Here is a 20,632-nt window from a genome sequence, read left to right on the forward strand (position 1 = left end):
CACGTTATTGTAATTATGTTGTGAAATACTGAATTTGCTTCTCTTATGAAGTCAGTACAGTGCAGAAAAAAAAATTGAATAACTTTAAAGCAGCATGCTGAGAGCTTTTTGTGAACAGTGATTACAACTTTTATTTGTACAGCAAGATAACTTCTCCCTTTGGATTCAGGCATAATGTTCTGGAGTGTCTGGTATTTGTATATACTTCAATATGGAATATAAGCAGCACTGTGAAAATGATTTAGTTTTACCCGAAGGTTTAAAAATCAGAGCCCAGAAAACATTTTTATCTTTATATTGTTCTGAAAATCCATTTCAGCTTCAGAAATGGCCTCCTGCTTGGTATAATAGGTCTTAAAAAGGGTATTAAGGTTTATGGAGCATATGCAAATCTTCGTGTGGCACAGTTAGTATGAATAACCTGCATGAGAACATTAAGCAAAGAGCTTTAATGCCGTGCCTGTGCAACCCAGGGTTTTAGGTACAGGGCAAGAACAATGCTATGCTATCACTGATTATACAAAGCTTTGTTCATTCAGTTTGATTTTATTTCTTTTTTTTTTAAATAACTTCTTTGCCACCTGCCTGGTTGATAATTCTCAGTAAGTGTTACTCTTTGTTGCTAGTCTCGAGCCCTGATCACACGCCTGAAATCAGTGCCATTGGGGTAGGACACTGAAGACTCCCTCTGCGTGCTACTAGGGGCTGGTGTTTGCTCACGGGGTTTGCTGCCTGCCCAGCGTTCACACCACATTGCTGCTCCTCTCCTTCACTGACTCGATGAGGAACTTTGACTGTCCCACTTAAACCAATCCTGCTTTTCAGTCACAGTCTTGGGTTGGCTGCTGAGGTTGCTGTACCAGCTGTTCGCCCGGCCTTTGCAGCACGGATGTCTGAGCCACCTGACAGCCAAGTCCTCAACTGCTGCAGTTTAGAGCATATGGTTGAAAGTAAATTGTTGCCAATTTTGGGTTGCTTAAAGACGCTGCACTGTGAACCATGTCAATTTAGGAAATGAGTGATGAGAGGTTCAGACATCCAGGCAGGGTGACCAGCTGGGGACCATCTCCATCAGCTCTCCTATCCCTGCTCATCAGTCAGGTCACTGGTTACCCAAAACTGAGTGACACAAATAGCTCCTGGTGCACACAATGCACAGAACCAACAAGTTACCAGCTTTACAGCATTTAAACTTTGGTTCTGCATGTTTTGGTTCTGCATGGTTTCGAAAAACAGTAAGTTTTTAAACCATTAATCATTATTTAATAAACCCGTGCTGATTTATCATAATTACATCTATAAATCCATTTCTAATGGCTGTACGCATGCATTTCAACAGTCCCTTCCCTAAGGCCACATTAGTCAGCGTGAGCTTAGGCTGATACATAGACTTTTTTTTCCCCAAACTCATAAGGAAGTGTAAAAAATTTTATGATGTTGCCTTAACAAGGCCCACTGGGATTTGGGATTATTTATCTAAGCCCTTATTAAAGACAAAAACTTTTCTATGGTTAGCCATGCAAAGCAAAGGTGCACTGGATTGTCTGAAAAGAACTTTAAAAATGACGAGAATTTGATAAAGGTAGAGCTGAAATCATGGACAGAAGCATGAACTCACTTTCCTCTGTGTCCTTTTTCCCCAAAGCTGAAGTTACTATTAACCATCAGTATAAACAGAAAAATGTAGTGACAGCACTTCTTGAATTCTAAGGCCACTTCACTATAGTAGGACCAGCAGTGGAAAACTTTTGTCATTGTTAGAAGGAATCTATTTGCGACACTGAAGAAACCAGAAGGTGAAAAAGATCTGCCTTATGCCGTAACAAGAGGATTAATTCTCTGTACAATTAATGTGATTTCTTAACCTTATCCTTCAGCTCTCAAGTCTCTACTCTGTGTCTGTGAGTTAATTTTTACTCATGTATGCCTCTGTTGGGACCTCAGTTTCGCGTCCCTACTGCCTTCTCCTAGGAAGCTATAGAAGAAGAATTAAATGGAATATATTTCATGAGATACTTTATGTTCAACTCCCTCTTGTTTTCTTGCAGCAATTAGAAAATGATAGAATTTCTAAGGGCTTGGAAATGACAAATCTGATGTAAAATTAGACTGTTGAATTAAATTAAAAAAAAAATGAGCCTAGTATTTTTTTATGAAAAAGATTTTACAAGAGGCCATAGTGTGGTTGGTAAAAAGTTATGTTACACACTTCTGAATCAGCAGAGTTGCTTTATTTTTTCATTTCTTTTGTGAAATCTGAGAAATCTGTGTGTTGAGAAATTTTGCACTCCAATCATAAACATTATGTCAAGAAATTAGTCATTCCTCCTTTGTTCAGAGTTTTGCACTGACAAATGCCTACACGATTTCATTCAGTCTTCCCTTGGGTAAATTTCTGCAGTTTTTGTTCTCAGTGTTTGCTCTTTTGCATTAAGCTTTAATTCTGACTTCTATTACCAAACCTGTAACACTCCTTCTCTGAGTTGAGAGTTAATATGTGACTTCTGTTCATACAGAGGCACTACTGAAGCATCAGACACAACGTTGTTGTAATGTCATGAAACTGAGTTCACCACTTCTGCAGGCATGTTCAGATCCTTTTCATGAATATTTCAAGGATGAACTGTCTGGAATTACTTTGCATTTACTGTGGGGTAAGCACGTTCATGTCAGCAGTTGCAGTGAAGTAGCTGTTAACAGCAGCCTTGGTTTTCCTACAGCATTGCTGTGCACTTCTACCCTTCAGGATGTCAGATACCTGGGGAGGCTTGCCTCTGTTTGCCCAGCCTAGGGCCATGGCCCTTATTTTCTACATGCCTAAAATAAACGTTGGAAGTTTTCTTTTTACTTAAAAAAAAAAAAAAAAAAAAAGCTCTGGAAGCTCAGGGTTGGAGTATTCTGTTTGATGCATGCTGGCTTTTCAGGTCAGTGGTGCTGCAGCTTGCACTAAGGAGCAGAGTGGCGCAGCGGAAGCGTGCTGGGCCCATAACCCAGAGGTCGATGGATCGAAACCATCCTCTGCTAGCGGCATTTTCTTCCCCTCTGCTCAGTCCTGCTGAGGCCACACCTGGAGCCTTGTGTCCAGTGCTGGGCTCCCCAGTATGAGAGGGACACGGAGCTACTGGAGCAAGCCCAGAGGAGGGCTACGAAGATGATGAGAGGGCTGGAGCACCTGTCGTACGAGGACAGGCTGAGAGAGATGGGCCTGTTTAGCCTGGGAAAGAGAAGGCTGAGGGGAGACCTCACCAATGTGTATAAATATCTGAGGGGAGGGTGTCGAGAGGAGGGAGCCGGTCCCTTTTCAGTTGTGCCCAGCGACAGGACGAGAGGCAGCGGGCACAAACTGAAGCACAGCAGGTTCCGGCTGAACATGAGGGGGCACTTCTGTACTGTGAGGGTGACAGAGCGCTGGGACAATCTGCCCAGAGAGGCTGTGGAGTCCCCTTCTCTGGAGATTTTCAAACCCCGCCTGGATGCCATCCTGCGCAACGTGCTCTAGGTGATCCTGCTCGGCAGGGGGTTGGACTAGTCTGGCTTTGAGTGGTAGGTCAATACCACGTTGCTCTGCGTCATCTGCATCCATCCCCAGCACAGCAGACTACAATTATCCAACACATTAGGTAAATACCAAGCCATCTGTCCTAATTTAGAGTAAAGTGTATCCCAGGAAGGTATCAAGAAGCGCTAAAAATAAATAAAAGTATTTCAAGGGATGGACAAAGTTAGTCCTTCATGCTGTGCTGTAGGCATATCTTTGACTTCAACCAAGAAAAAAACTGCAGTCTACAGTCATGATAGAACTGTTGCTAATTTGAGATGGTGATGACCATCAGCAGTGCCATCCTCCAGTATGATGCATTGGTCATCAGCAGCGATGTGGCCAAAGCAATTTGTATTTTTATTGTTTCCAGCAAAATTATTTGAGTTCTCTCCACCTGGGATGCAGTAAGGATGCAGTAAGACATTCTAAAACCGCAGTTTAAAGCCTTAACAGCCATTAAACTGAAGCAGCACTTTCTAAAGCATTGGCCATGCAGTTTTTACGAGAGTAATTTATTTTTCCTTTTGGTGGGACTACATTGCTTTGCTGCAGTTACATTGTACGTTGGAGCTATGCCAACAATTCTTCATGATATGTATCTTCAAGAGCAGTCACAACAGACTTTAGCCAACACCCAGCAAGAGCTAAGCTCCTGTGCTTTCTTGGTTTTGTACAAGAACTCCTTAATTAAGCAAAGTTGCTTCTTTGAAGAGCAGTGAGTTCTGCTTTTGCACCCAGCTAAGCAAAAATGACGTAAAGAATTTTAAAAGGCAGTTTAAGGGAAATATATTGTGAATACATTGAATTGCCTTCCATGTTTTCTTACTATTGATATTGTATTTATAGGATATAAAGCTATTAGAGAGTGTCCAAAGGAGGGCTACAAGATGGTGAGGGGTCTGGAGGGCAAGACATATGAGGTGCAGCTGAGGTCCCTTGGTTTGCTCAGCCCCGAGCAGAGCAGGCCGAGGGGAGGCCTCATGGCGGCCTGCAGCTCCCTCACGAGGGGAGCGGAGGGGCAGGCGCTGAGCTCTGCTCTCTGGGGACAGCGACAGGACCTGAGGGAACGGCATGGAGCTGGGACAGGGGAGGGTCAGGCTGGGGGTTAGGGAAAGGTTCTGCACCCAGAGGGTGCTCGGGCACTGGGACAGGCTGCCCAGGGCAGTGGTCACAGCACCAAGCCTGCTTTAGTTTTAAGAAGCATTTGGACAACACTTTCAGACATATGGTCTGATTTTTGGGTGGTCCTATGTGGGGTGAGGGGTTGGACTTTTGATGGTCCTTTGGGTCCTTTCCAGCTTGAAATTATTCTAGTCTATGTACATTTGAGCATCACAAGCCCAGCAGGAGCTTTGTTTTCTCTGTGAGCTTGTATTCCTTACAGTCAGATGCTCTGATGAAAATTATAACTGATGAAATTTTATTTTTGCAGCTTGCTGCTTTTACAGCTTAAACTTCTGCCACAAAGCCTTGATCTTGCAGATAAATGAAGAAAGAATTTCCCTCCCCATATGCAGCTACTGTTATGGGGTGGCTCTATGGTTCTAGATGCTGCTGCTATGCCTTTTATAGACTGTGGTTTTGCTGGTAGGATGTGTCATGGGAAGTACCTGGCTGGCTTGGGATTTTATCTCCAAGGTCAGTTCCCGCAAATTAAATTTTCTCTTCATTCTATGATCAGCCTATTTTTGCTTACCTGGTACTGAAACTAAATAAAGATGATAATGTCATAGATGTACTCACTGACCATCTGTGCATGGTATGAGTACTGTCATGAATTTTAGATTTAGTATATTTGAAAGTGTTCATGGTACCACTCATGTAGGTGAACACAAGTCTGCCTTATACTTTGGTGCTTGATTTAGCTTTTCAGAAATTTGTTTTAGATACCGTGAATCTTCAGCGTAAAGGTTGCAGGATAGGTGAACACCTGTTAATCCTTCCCTGTGATGCTTAAGCTTTATTTCAGTGTTTCTTGCAGCTGAAGTTCTGTTTTGTCTTCTGCAGATACTGTACAATTAGTGTTGTTTTGCAGTGGAATGAAAGTATTTTATGGCTGATAGGTTTTACAACTGAAAAGTAATGCTTTGGAAATCACATAGCAGCCAGCTGGAGGAGGCAAGGCAATGTAAAAAAGCAGTTGGTGCACACCCAAAAACCTTTAATCTGGAGAAGTATGTTGAGCATTACTTGGAAATTACATGCTCCAAGGCGAAGTTACTCCTGGACAGGATTAAAATCTCAAGATTTATTGCCATGAAAAGAGTTGCATTGTGTGGAGATACGTTTCTATGCTTTGAAGGAATAATCTACTTGTAAACAACCATATCTGTGTTGGCACGGTGTGCTAATGCTGTTTTTCTGTTTTCATCCTTTTCCACTTTGAGGGAAAAAAATCTGTGGGCTAAACACAGGACTTATTTGTACTAATAACATTTTTGAATAACTGCACCAAAACCATTGTAGTTACATTTAAGTAAAGAGCCGACAGCTGAGTCTAATAAAAATGTTGGTTGATGTAAACAAAAAGAAAGAGAATTTGACCTGTACAGTGCAAATTGAGGTAGGCAGCTTTTTCTTTTCTCTCTGACTTTCTGTAATTAATTTAAAATAATCAAAGCATGTTGAGAAGTAGTAAAATAATTTAAAATACATAAATAAGTTGAATGTGGTTAAGATTCATATTCAGTTGTCTAATACAAACAAAACCATTTAATCCCTGTCTTTCAATGTACTTTTTAGCCTGGGGTCCTTAATCTATGCTACATATTAGAGTTATAAATGGGAAAACTGCAAGTGTAATATGTTTTAAATCACAGAAGCATTCATTTGATCAAAAAGCATAATTTTACTTAAAAGGCCCTTTGAAATATTACAAGAACATTTGATACTTCTTATGTCAGCTATTTTGAAAGATATTATGGCAACGGGCAGATGGTACTCTGGCGAGGTTAAATTTGAATTTGCATTACAAGCCTTTCTTATTAGTATTAAATAACTTGTCTCTGTCAGATGGCAACACACGGAAAGTTGAAAGAGGACTTAATGTTTTGTAGGATGAGAAGTTTAAAAGCTGTTTTTGTAGTGGATATCTAGCTAACTTCTTTTGAAGCACACGCCAGAAGTACATAGTTGTTCAATTTAAAGTATGCATTGCACAGAAAAAAGAAGAATTGTAATAATGGTTGTATGTGTATACATATGTAATATATACTTTATATTACTTAATATTTATGTACAATTACATAATTATATAATAATATACGACTAATTTATGTGTAGTTACATAATATGTGATGTAAATATCAGTAATTTTATGGTAAGACTATTTTACAGAAGATTATTGAAGACTATTTAGAAATACAGTTTCAAAGTTAAATAAACCTTCATCCTGTCTGTATAGTGATGCATTGGTAAAAAGGTTCACAACTTAGAGATGGAGCTAGAATACTTCTGTTGTAGGCCTCTGTAGTCGACTGTACTAAACATAAAAAAGCAGCCCCTCATGTTGTGGGTGCCTGGATTACTGCTGTATGTTCTCTTACTCCCTTTGATAAGTTCTACTACTCTTGCTCATCTCCTTGTAAGGACACCAGTGGGTTAAATTTTCATTCTTGCCTTCACTGTCTTTTCAGAGAGATTTAATACCTTTTTAATTTGGAATACCATGCAACTAGTTATCCTGGGGAAAGGTCTCTCAAAAAATCACTTGAATGCTCCCAGCTATTGAACACGAATAATAAACCAAGTTAGAACAAGACTGCAGATGTTTGTTTTAGGAGGAAAACAGTGTCTTGATTCTGTAAAGAATTTTTTTTCCAAAGGATTTTGGTGTAGGTTGCTGTAGGCAGTGTGAAAGCACTGCACTTCTTACTGTTCCATATTATTTAAATTTTGGCAAGAGTTTAGAAGCTAATGAGCATGCATTGATTTTTATGTCATTTTTAGATCATTGCAGGGATAATTATAAGTATAAATAACTTAGCCTCCTGGTATATTAAGTATATAGACACATCATCAACTGTAATTTAGAATTGTTTTTAGATTAAATCATTTTTACAAATAGTTATTTAGTTTTGCAAGTTTGTCCTTTGGTTCAATAAAGTCATCTGTCATTTATATCAGTGCTGCAGCTTGTGGAAAGGGCAACTTTAACAAAATTCAGTGAACCCTGAGAGTTAGTGCTGAGCCTTTGTCAGCTTTTATATTAGATTCTTCAGCATGGCTTTGATTCAGCAAAACACTGAAGCCATGGCTAACTTATAATAATCTCCTTCAAGTGTTTCACAGCATTTGGAGCCCTTAAATGCAAAGCACATTTACTTAGATTGTAAATAAACAAGTGAAATTAACCCGGTGCCTTGGCAATAACATTGAATAGTTCTCTGAGTGTGGGCTTTTTTATTTTCCAGTTTTGATTTCTGTAGACTACTCCAAGTTAATGTATTAATGGAAGTAGCTTGGTAAATCAAAGATGGTGATGCGGCAGCTCTGGAAAGGAAAAAAAGGGCTCGCCTGTTCCTCTTCAAAAGCAGAATGTTTTGTCTGTTGCTGAGACAGTTGCATTTTAAAGTTAATGTCATGCATGGTAGGGGATGATTACTACTGATAAATGGCTTTGCCATTAATGGAAGAAGCAGAAACTCAATTTCTTTTGAAAAAATGCAGTCTAGTAAGAGTTCTTGTCCAGTTTTTCAAAATCTGATAAGACTCCCAATATTTTTTTCATGATTTCTCTTACTTCACTGATATACTGTGAATATGTGTTTTTTTTTTGTGAGGACACAGGACATTATGGGTGGGTTCCATGACCTACTGATTGGGTTAGTTTGCTAGTACTTAGGGTCAAGGAATTATAAAAATAAAATGTAATTTATTTTTTTTTTTGGTGTCTTAAACCTTGCTTTTAAGGACACTATTTTCCCATCTTACTCTGTCTTACATAAACATGGTAGCAACTCATGGGGATCAATTCCTTAATGACCCTTGGAGAAATACCTGATGAATTAAATGTATGTATCTGAAAACATTGTGATCAATTAGTTCTGCTGGAGAAGTAATTGTTTTACCTTTAGTCTTATCTGTAGTCTTATCTGAATACTTGTTTTCAATTTTTGCTCATCTCATGCTTTCAGAATTAGTTGAATTAGGTGATCACGACCAGTCACCATGGGCTTAAAAAAGGCAGGTTCTGCTTGACTAACCTGATCTCCTTCTATGACAAGGTGAAGTGCTTAGTGGATGAGGGAAAGGCTATAGATGTTGTCTATCTAGACTTTAGTAAAGCTTTTGACACCATTTCACACAGTATTCTCTGAAGAAACTGGATGTTCATGGCTTGGATGGGTGTACGCTTCTGTGGGTAAAAAATCGGCTGGGTGGCCAGGCCCAAAGAGTTGTGGTGAATTGAGTTAAATTCAGTTGGAGGCTGTTCATACGTTGTGTCCCCCAGGGCTCAGAACTGGGGCCAGTTCTCTTTAACATCTTTATCAGTGATCTGGATGAGGGGATTGAGTGCACCTTCAGTAAAGTCACAGATGACACCAAGTTGGGCATGAGTGTTGACCTGCTCGAAGGTAGGAGGGCTCTGCAGAGGGATCTGGATAGGCAGGACTGATGGGCCAAGACCAGCTGTATGAGGTTGAACAAGGCCAAGTACCGGGTCCTGCACTTGGGGTACAACAACCCCATGCAACTCTACAGGCTGGGAGCGTGGCTGCTAGTGGCTGGAAAGCTGCCTGGCAGAAAGAGACCTGGGGGTGCTGGTTGACAGCTGGCTGGATAGGAGCCACCAGCATGCTCGGGTGACCAAAAAGGCTAACAGTATTCTGGCTTATATCAGAAATAGTGTGGCCAGCAGGACCAGGGAGGCGATGGTCCCCCTCTTCTCTGCTGTGGTGAGGCCACACATGTCGAATAGTGTTCAGTTTTGGGCCCCTCACTACAAGAAGGCCATCGAGGCCTTGGACCATGTCCAGAGAAGGGCAACAAAGTTGGTCTAGAGAACAAGTTTTATGAGGAGCCGCTGAGGGAGCACAGCAACCTCAAGGAGGAAGGTTGTAGTGGAGTGGGAGTCAGCCTCTTCTCCCAAGCAAGAAGTGAAACAAGGACAAGAGGAAATGGCCTCAAGTTGCACCAGGGGAGGTTTAGGTTGGCTATTAGGAAAAATTTCTTCACTGAAATGGTTGTGAAGTATTGGAACAGGCTGCCCAGTGTAGTGGTTGAGTCACCATCCCCGGAGGTATTCAAAAGATGTGTAGATGTGGTGCTTAGGGACGTGGTTTAGTGGTAGACTTGGCAGTGCTAGGTTAACGGTTGGACTTGATGATCTCAGAGGCCTTTTCCAACCTGAATGATTCTGTGAATTTCAGAAAAGATTTTCTGATATTTTTTAAAGAAAAGCAAATTTCCCTGGATTTCCCATTATTATTACCTAAGCAGCTTTGAAAACAGCACTTCACTTTTAAAAAACTTCACTTTTTAAAAATGTCTTGCTCATATTGCTGTAGGAATTTTACTTTCCTGGCTGTATTTCTTTGACTGGTTATGGGAGCGTGACAATGATATCATGCTCTACATTTTTCCTTCACACATCCTGTTCCTTAGAGAAAGTATTGAAAAAAACGGGGGGGGGATAGTCTCAGCTTTTCATCTTTTTTTTCTTGCATTTTTTCAACCTTCTAGTTTGAAAGTTTAGCACATTGCACATAGTTATGTCATCAGCATCTAGCATAGTAGCCAAATGTTGCCTCTTGCTCTTGAGTAGAATTTTACTCTGTTCACTTTCTGTACTGCTTTCAGTTCTGAAACTTATGCTTGAAGCATATTAAACAGCTTGATTAGCATTCATCACGTGGTTCTTTCTCGAAAGGAAAGTTATATGAAGGTCTTGTTTTATATGTTTTAATCTTATGTCTATTTGTTGTGTTTCCATGGCCAAGAGTAATGTATATTTTGTAGCTGAAACAGAAAGGGTGAGTTTGGGGTGTCATTTTCATCTGCAGGGGGCTGCATCTTAAGTTTGGATTGACACCAGGAAGAGCTCTGATTTTTGCCCTTATGGGGCAGTGTCATTACCACCAACCCTTCTTTCTGCCTCCAAACAAGGTTTTCCTTTCCAGTTGCCCTGTACCCACAAAATGGAGTGGGTAAGTAAAGCTGAGGTAAAAGTACTAAGTCTCTCAATTCAGCTTACTCATTAGGGAGTATAGTAGGCTGAGAAGAATGTGTTTACTTGTAGCAGTTGGTTTTGCTAGATGGAAATGTCATATTCAGTTTCTGCTAATATTGTCCCATATAAACGTCACTTGTTTGTCTGGTATATATGCTGATGAGCTCCATCAGTAGCTTTTCTCTGTGAGGTAACTAACACGGATTTCTCTCCACTATTCAGACACCGATTTTCAGAAGAACTTGAAACATGCTAAAACCTAATATACTTGAGATCTTTCTTAAGAAAAATTGGTTGAAATATGCTAAGGGGCTTAAAAGTTCTCAGAAAGGGGGTGATAAAGAAATAAATGGGAAAGATGGAGCGACAGACATGATGCTTAGAATAGTTAGGGTTAGTGAGATCACTGGTAGGAAAAACTGAATGATGATGACTTACAGAGGTGGATTTAACATACTGTGGAAAAAAAAATAAATCAGTCTGACATCTTCTTTTCTTAACTCAGAGCAGGCTCCTAGTTTGAACCATTTTATCAAGTATGTTTTACTACATCTGTTTGTTTTAAAGCCTGATTTCTGAAGCTGACTCACATCTCCTTCAAACACTGCAAAGGTCTATGGTGGTGAGGTTTTATCTGTCACAAAGTCAGTCTGAGGTATGCAGTCTTGTGTCCTGTGATGATTTAGGGAATCTGTGAAGAGTTTATTAATTTTTATTCGATACTGAGAGTCATAATTTTTATTGTCAAACTGGAAAGCCCAGAATCTCAAGGCTTTTTTTCAATATAGAAAAAACAAATGTTTGCAGAAAGATGAATTGTACAAAACACGAGTCACTGTGCATAAGTTATTTTTCTTTTTAATCTCACCTTCTTCCAGCTAATCTGTTGTTTTACCTCCTCTTTATTCCTTTCAGACAGCATAATGAGCTATGTTCTCAGGGACTTGTTCTGGCTCTTGTCTTTGTTCCCAAAAGGTGCAGGCTGTGCCCAGTGTACTTTCTTTCAAGAGCAGCTTAGAAGCAAGAATTCATTGCTGAATGAAAGTATTAGAAATCAAGGGAGGAGAGCACGTGCATGCGAAGTCCCTCGTGTATCCAAAGTTACCATGTGCACTTCTGAATCCTGCTGATTTCTTTTTTTTGTCTTTTCTTAGCCCTCCCCAAAACTCCCTCTGGCAATCTGCCTGATCTTAATGTCAAATTGAATTACTCTTTCTTTAAAAATTAGGATAGTGAAACACAGTTTTGTTTACATGGCTAAGGAACTCTCAACCAGTTCAAACTGTTGGCATTTGGCCTTGGTCTGGGAGGAAGCACTGGGTTGTCCTCTATGGGTACTCGCTCTCCTGAGGATCACTATCAACTGATCTGGCTCATTCAGTAAATAGAAAACAAACAGTTTCCGGTACTGGAAGAGAGACAATCCTCTTTCTGCAGGTTCTGTGAGACTAAGATTAAAAAATAGGGCTTTTGTTTTTGTTGTAACCAGACATTTTTCTCTTTCCTCTACAGTGAAGATTATAGAAAAATATTCCCCTGAGTCTCAAGGGTAAAGAAGAACAAAGAGACATGGTTTAACAAAGCACAAACTTCCCACAAGCACTTGTGTTAGATGCTGCAAAAGGACAAGTCATAAAGACTAATTCCTAACATGAGTGTTCCTGGAGCTGTAAGTGCTAGGACACACATGGTTTGTTTGTAATAAGGGAACACACTGGAATCGTTTCAGGAAATGCGCATAACTGAGCTATTAATAAACAAGAATTATAATATAATTGGGCTAGATGTTTTTATGGAAACAGTCCTTCCCCCATGTAAACCAACAGCCCTAATGCAGCCCTAAACAGCCCTAAAAAAAAATGCCCTAATGCAGTGTCAGTGCTCTAAGAGTTGGGCTTTAATATGAGGAGGCAGCTCCAAAAAAATCCTCAAGTCATGAAGTAAAAATAGAATCAGGATACTGAATTAAGTTGTAATGCTTTGAGTAGTGCCTGGAGTTCTGAAAGGTTTCTTTGCAGAGGGGCACTGCTTTGTGGAAATGCCTTCCCAAGCCCCAGGACCTTACAGTATCACCTCCAGTCTCCAAACTCTCTTACTGTGTGTTTGAAGATACCTTTTGACTTGCTGATTTGTGAAAAATTGAAAGCCCCAGTTTTGCTAGCTTTACCTCAATTTACCTGTAGCACCAGTCAAAATTGTAGAACAGAGACGCAGTAAGGAACATAACAAAGGTTAATTTCTAATTATGTGTGGAAATGAAGTTACAAAAAGATGGTGAAATATGAAACTCAATTCTAGGTTACAATTATGATGACTCGTTGGTTGCTGGCAGCTCAGTGCCTGTGATCTAGAGCTGGATGTTCTCCCCTGGCACATCCCCACAATCTCTGGACCAGTCAGGGCTTCACCTCTCGCAGGCTATTTTTAACGAGTCCTGCTTCCTTTTAATATAGATAAAGTATCCGGAGGCTTAGCTGAAGGTTTGTACCTTTTGATTGTGAAAATACTCCAGGGTGTCTTCTGAGCTACTCACCTTCGTGTCCTAGCAGACAGTTTTTGTGCGTTAGCTTTAAACAGCTTTTCCAGATCTGTCTGGCACAGCTACAGTACCTGAACCAATTTCCAGCCACATTCTGCGTATTATGAAGGCTTTGTTGTGCGGCAGGTTTTGGCCTCGGTTCTTTGGTGTGGTGTCAGCCACGTGGGGAGACCTTATGTGAGGTACCGCCATATGAAATGCAAGAGGGTGCCAGGCCAGACACCCTTCTTTCTTCTCCTTCCCTGCATGGTTTGAATCTCCTCATGTCGAAGTGACCTGTTCACTCTGGCTTTGGGTTGAGAAAGACATAGTATATCTGGTAATTTAGAAGTGATATAATTCTCTTTTATTGTGAATTAAAAACAAACAAAAGAGTGCAAGAACACAATCCTGTATTTTTTATTTTTTTTAAGGAGATGAAGGCCCCTCTGACCTTGTGTGCACTGTGGGTTTTGCTTCTGTGTCTAGAAGCAGAAGTGGGTTATTACATACCCATAGATAAGCAAAGGAGGATGAGAAAATGTAAAGGTTAGGAAAGGAAAAAAAACAGTTAAAATTCAAGAGGTCAGTTTCTTACCTCCTTACAAATGCAGCTAAGAAAAAAAAATATACTGACTCTTTGAAGAAAGATGTGCAAATTAAGCTAAGTAGAAAATGCAGAAGAGCTAGTAGTGGCGCTGGGAAGAGTTAACAGTGGAAGCATATGCATAAAACGTGTATATGTAAGCCTATATCTAAGAAGCCTATATCTGACTTTACAGACAAGTGTTGTTAGACTTGAGGGAATGAGTATCATCCAGAAGGATACAGGCGGAGTGAATACTTGCTTAGTTTTCACTTGCGGTGAATCTTGCAGCAATGCCTACTCTTTTATATGCTTATAAAAATTCAGCTGTTTCTAGATAAGACATTAAAACAAGCAGATGAGTTCAAGAGCAAAAGATTAGTCAGTTTGAACAATTTGTCTGCAGAAGAGCTGGAGGAATCTAAAAATGAAAGCTGATGCCAAAGTTGTGTATTGAAATCTTGAAGTTTTGGACATGGAAAGGTAGCAAACATTGTCTTCCAAAATGTAATACTTCCAAATCTGCTGAGAATAATTGGCATCTGCCTTGGTCTGGAGTATATGGTACTAGCTGGCCAGATAAAATTAGTAAATAACTGGATCGCTAATCAATCTGGCAGTTTGTGCAGGCTTGTTTCTTCCTTAACGCACAATAGGATGTATAATATTCTCGTGTTTTGATTTAATCTTGTTAAACTGATCTTGTTCTCACCATGTGGTAGCAGGAACAGTTTATAGAAACATGCTTTCAGAATGTTTTTATAGGGTGTGATTAGCTCTAAAAAATCTTAATTCTTTTAATACATCTAAAGCAGAAAGCTTTATAAAAGGAACTGGGTGTGCTTAGTGTTAGTAAGGTTACAATGAGAGCATCATAAATATCAATTTTTGAAATCACGTCTGTCCCTCCTGTGTTTTCAGAAGTGAAAGGACAAAAAGTGGAGGCATTATTTTCCAGTTAGAATGCTCTATGTGTAAAAACACCATATGATGGGAATTTGCTAGTGGCAGTTAACATTTGGTTCAGAAATATTCAACTTGGAGTAAGAAATGTGAGTGAATTGTTCTAGTGTATGCTAAGTTTTCCTTTCAAGTTATGTATCTTTCTGTAAAATTGGCAGTAGGTATAAAGTGCTCTAAATGCACCTGGTATTTCTGGCAGAAACACCTGTGACTTACAAGGAGAGGAGTGACAAGCGAGGAGAATCTTTTATCACAATACTATGGCACATCCTAGTATTCGTTTGAAATACTTGGTTTTCAGGTATATTTTATATATATAAATATATTTCTTTTAATTTACAGCCTTGCTGATGCGTGGGAAAATGATTTTGGAGTTCATCCCTTAAAGTTTCCATCAGAAACTTGTCTGGAATTATTGCTGATACTGGGATTGAGTACCACCTCTCTGCCCCCTTCACTTCAGTGCATGAACTCTTTTCAGGTAAGGAGCAGCTGCTATTTCAGTATAATGGTGTTATTTCTAGGAAATAGAGAGATCCCTGGGGCCCATAAGCCCTTTTAAACTAAATGTTTATCTTCTGGTGTTGCATAACTCTTCATTAAATTATATATAGCAAAGGAGAATTTCTTTTCATCCTCAGTTTTTTCCAGTAGTAGTGAACGTAGACCAGGGCAAACAATGCCATTGGGTTTTTAAACAGTGAATCACTGTTTAAATTTATTGTTTAAAGTAAGAAAATAAAATTTTCAAACTTAGTCTGGAGTAGCTAGAATATTCAGTAATTTCAATAATTCTGTTGAAATGCATCATTATATAAAGTCGTCTTGTCTTAAAAAAATAAAAAAAAAAAAAAGTAATATATACACATAAGTCCTCAGCTAAAAATAAAGATTGACAGTGGTGAAAGCCGGTTGGAGCAATAGGACAAAATATGCAAGCCAGTGTATAAAATTAGTAGTGAAGCATTCACAGTTTTGTCCCATGTGAATGTCACTCTATGTTACTGCTGAAGTTCTCACTATTCATGGAAATTTTCCTCAGAAAACCATTGTTGCAGGCGTGTTAAATAGTGATTTGCACGATCTAAGCATGTTTCTGAACGCACACAATTTTTAAAAGCAATATATACAGGCATCTTGATTCATCATCATGCAACAGATCAACTCATCCTTTTTTCTTTTTTGATACTTGTCTTCCCTTGTAGTTACGTAGTCCATTAGCTGTGAGTTGATGCAAATCTAAACTATCAGATGTTGAGCAGTAAACGTATCTGAAGCTGTGTTTGACAGAATAATGGTCTGATAGAATAATGGTCATCTTAGCGGAAATGAGTGTCCTAAAGAGTCCGTAGCAGAAAATCTTGTACCTTCTATTTGTCTGCATTCCCAGTTTTCAGTTAAGGCAAGAGAATATGTAATTTGTGCTCCTGAAATATGTTCAGTGAAAGGTAATCTTATTGCAGAATTTTGGAGCCAGAAAGAACCTAGGAAGAAGATGGCCATAAAACAAAATCAAGTAATTGATCTATAATACGGTTACAGTGATGGACAACTGCTGAAAACACATCTAAATGTTAGGAAATAAATATGCACCTGCATTGTGTCCTTCCTTTGTATTCTGTGAACTTGAAAACAGGGGATCTGTGTATGGAGATCTCTCAACTGAACAGCATCCATTTATCATTTCAAAATGATGTTTTAATACCAAAGGTCAGGATTGTTACTGGATTGTACATTTGGAAGCCATAAAATTGAAGAATATCCTGTTTCAAAGATTGGTAAATAATAACTATTCGTACAGTTGACTAATCTGTGTTTCCTATTAAGAAGTGAATGTTTTGGTTGACTAATCTAGGAGAATGGATTCATTGTCCATTACATTGTCGATAATATGTGATAAAAGTCTAAGGTCATGTACTTCGGATTTTTTTTTTTTTAATCTGTGTAGAGATAGCAAATGAAAACAGACTGTGTGTGTGTGCTGATGTGAATCAGTAAATCGAGGAAGGTTTTTACCTCCAAGAACACAAAATACCTTAGACTTTTCTTTTTCCTTGTCAGAATCTGCATGCTTGTACTTTATTGTTCCGGGGCATTTGGGATTCATCAGACTTTGAACCATCAAACCCTTAAATCCTTGCGCTGCTTGGCCTAGAGACAAGTCAGTGGTGGTGCTCCCCAGACACAGAACGGGGATGCCTCGGGAGTCTTTGTGGTGCCTCTCCGGTGGGTTGTGCCCTGCTGATGGCCGCTGGCACGGTAGGGCCCCACAGTAGGGGCCTACCTGGCCGTGGAAGCCCTCGTTGGTCACCAGGAGAGGTGATCGCTGAGGAAGGATGCGGTGTGTAGTTTTTCCTGTGACTCCTGTAAAAATGTTTCACTTGGAGACTTTGTTTTCCAAGCACATCCATCTGTGAGGGCAAAAACCCAGAAATGCCAATTGGAGTTTAGGAACCCATGTTTTCTGAATTTGTATTTGTTCCTTTTGGCCTGTTACCGAACAGATCATTCAAACTTGAAGTTCAATGGGACCATGGAGGGTTTAATTTGAAGCAAATATCACCATGCTTTGCTGAATTGTGGGGGATACAACGTCTTTCTAGGATCGACCTGTTCAGACCTTAGTTTGCCAATCTGTGTGGCAAAGTGCTTGATGTGACAATATCAGATTGTTGTAATTTTGGTTAAGAAAATGATTTCAGGCTGAAGATACTGCTTTATCATTTTAAGCTGATTCCCATTGTGCTCTCACAGCAACAAGAAAGGAACAGATTTGTAGTTTTCAAAAAAAGCAAAGTTCTGAAACCTACTCTAATAAGATAATGTGGTGTTTTGCTAAGTTTGAGGGAAGAAAAACGGCTGTTATAATAAGGTCCTGGCTCTAACTTTCACTTTCCTTGTAGCATCATAAAATGTTTGTCCTGGAGGGCACACACCATCCAGGAAAATATTGCTTTATTTATTTTTATCCTTGGGAACCTTGTTTAGGCCTCTGTTTGTGAATCCATGAAGCAGAAACAAAATTTGCCTCAGCTTTCTTCTCTGAAGCTTTACAACAAGCTACCAGCCTTATCATTTTTTTGCCTTGTTCTTTGCACTGATATTCACCTTCTGTAAAGCAAGTATTAGAATTATATGTCCTAGTTTTTCTGTATTTTTTCCTGGAAAAGTTGGCAAGATCCACAGAGAGGTGGAATAATGATATTAAGTTGTGCTGTTACCTGAGCATAAGATCCCTCTGCAATCAAAATACAGAAGACTTTGAGTGAAATGATAAGTAATAGAAAGGCACTAATAGAAAACTCTGATATTTGTTGTGTCTTAGTGGAGCAATAGCAAAATGACAAAAACTAGTTTTGCTTTCTTAAGCATATCTGCGATGGCCTAGAAAAAGAAATCATACATATATATATAAGCATATATATATATAATGCTTATATTTGAACTGAAAACTACTGTAGAGTTGTTTTCTTTCTTTGTCCACAAGTGGCAGTCTTGTTCAACAGGAGGCCAGGATCTAGGCCACTGAGCACTGGATGTTGAATGCTGAGGGACTTCGCAGGGAAATGACCCAGGGACGTGCCAGAGCTTTCTGCTTTCCTAAATGTTCCCACTGTTGGACATGTGATATGGAGCTAAATGGATCACTGGGGCATTTTTCATGTTCTGATAGAGTATTTTAAAATGAATCTAACAGGCAGCTGTATATGTTGTGAACTAAAAGTTATAGTTTAGCTCATATTAGTAAAACTTTAAAACCTACTGCCAGCTACCTGTAATTAAGTAGACAGAAATGATCTTATCCATACCCCTGTGTTGTTTGAGACTGTGTTTACACCATCTCTTGATTATATTTCAGTGTTGCAGTGTTGACAAGTCAAAATCTTTAGTTGGTATACTGCATACGTGGGTGATGTTTAGGTTGTAAAAACCACATTAAGTAAATGTGTTTAGTTGCTAATCATCTCTGTAATAAACTCTGTTCTGCTTTGTGCTCTAGAAATGCTCTCTGGGACTAGCTTAACAGACTCCATATCTGTGCTGAGACATAAATTACATTTTATTTTCCAACAGCGTGCTACTGCTTAGTAACATAATATTTGAAATCCCTTTTCATTCTGTTTTGACCCTGTGAAGATTCTTCACTGTGGTTTACATCACTGGAGCAGCCTGGAGGAAAGGAGCAGCAGTAGACTACGGTACACAGCTCTCAGTTTAAAGGGGTGGGTTGATCACCACAACCAGCTTTTAAGCTTCCTTTTTTTATTTTTATTTTTTTAAATTTTTTTTGTAAGAGTGGACTGTTGATTCTAGGTCCCAGGCTGCATTTGGCTCATCTCTCATTATACCTGTGAAGTGACACTGATGTTTTCTGGTGGACTGGAGAGAGTCAAATCTTAGCAAGCCTGAGCCTGGAAACTCTAAAAGGACCAAAAGGAAGGACTAGCTCTTGATGGTTGCTGGCTGCCCCCAGGTTTACCAGAGAACATGGATTTGCTGTCCTGACTTGCACTTTGCCAGGTTTACAATCCCTCACCCATACCAGGATGCCTAGAATTGTGGGAGTAGGATGACTGAAGTACTTCATATTTATCCTGGAGCTGTGCAGAAAGCAGTAAGAAGGGAGAGAGGAAGTAGCTGCTAGAAAAGATTCAGAAATTTCTTAGCTTGCTTTTGCTCTGAGCATTGTTTTCCCCCTCTGTGTTCGGCTCCATTACATTACACAGAAGGCTGTGTTACCTTACTGCACTCTTGATCTATCTGGCTCTCCACCCGAGCTGACACCCCTTTGCTTCAGGAATGGCTGGACTTTACTTTGTATTTTATAAATAATACTTGCAAGCACTTGTAGCTATCACCCACTTGAGATGCCGTGTACTTCATCACCGAACTGCTCAGCTGCTACTTCTCAGCGCAGTCCGGGAAAGTGTGTTGGTACTTCAGAGCTTACAACACAAAACAGTTAACACAGGGAGATGCTTTAAAGTGACAAGTAATCTCTGCTGTGTTTTGCTAACCTTATCTTGTCTTTCTCTGAATTCAAGCACAGTGAACAGAAAATGTCTTGGATATTGAATTCTTATGATGATATATGGGGCTGTTCGGCACATTCTCTCTCACTGGTATTATTGTGGGAAACCAGGCATTTTACTTCCCATATCAAGGCTCTATTCATAAGGCCATAGAGTGTAGCAAGAGCTCTTGTAGTTAAATAGATCACAGTTTTATTTTTACTGTTACAGTTGTATGATATTGAAAGAAGATTGTGCTTGCTTTAAAGACTGCTGAGCAGTCTTTATGTTCTTGATATTCTTCAGTGCTGAACCCAGTGTCACTGGAAGTTTATCAGCACACTGTCCACTCCAGTTAGTTAAGAGAAGTAGAGCCTTTTTAAAAAACAAAAATTATTATAAAAAATTGAGTTCATGAATCAAGTTTTTTTATCACTTGAAGTCTTTTCATCAGCTGCAGAAACATTCTGAAATAGACAGTGGTAGAGATGTGAAGTAGAATGTTGCTCAGAAAATACAAAAATGTATAAAACCAGTATCTGTAGTAGTTTAATGGCTCTACTATGTGAGTATCAAAAGTATACAAGACTCATGGAAGGCAAAATACAAAATTACTGCTGTCTCTTTGGTCTGCACATGGTCTGAGCTAAAGCATGCCTTCACATGCAGTGCTTTTTTCAGTGTTGAGACTTTTATATATCTATATGGTTAAAATAGCATTCTCAAACTTGTTTGTGGTAAAAGAAGTTAGCTTAAGGTATGCTTCAGGAACTGAGGATGATTGCAGATATACCTGTGTTTTCTGACAATCCTTTCTGAAGCAAACTGCCGAGTAAAATTT

The 20,632-nt window shown here is 39.4% G+C and overlaps 1 protein-coding gene across 2 annotated transcripts in view; it reads left to right on the forward strand.

The window, feature by feature from the left end:
- Positions 1–20,632, forward strand: part of UBE3D (ubiquitin protein ligase E3D) — an 82,273-nt gene that overhangs the window by 31,510 nt on the left and 30,131 nt on the right. For both annotated transcript variants that reach the window (XR_013948694.1, XM_080585666.1), the window contains exon 9: positions 15,122–15,260. Coding sequence is in view for 1 of the 2 variants with exons in the window: in XM_080585666.1 (XP_080441792.1) it covers positions 15,122–15,260 (139 nt within the window). In the remaining variant the exon portion in view is untranslated. The remainder of the gene's footprint in view (positions 1–15,121; positions 15,261–20,632) is intronic.

This window comes from Anser brachyrhynchus (genome assembly GCF_964034855.1).
Source record: "Anser brachyrhynchus genome assembly, chromosome: 3".
Taxonomy (NCBI): Eukaryota; Metazoa; Chordata; class Aves; order Anseriformes; family Anatidae; genus Anser; species Anser brachyrhynchus.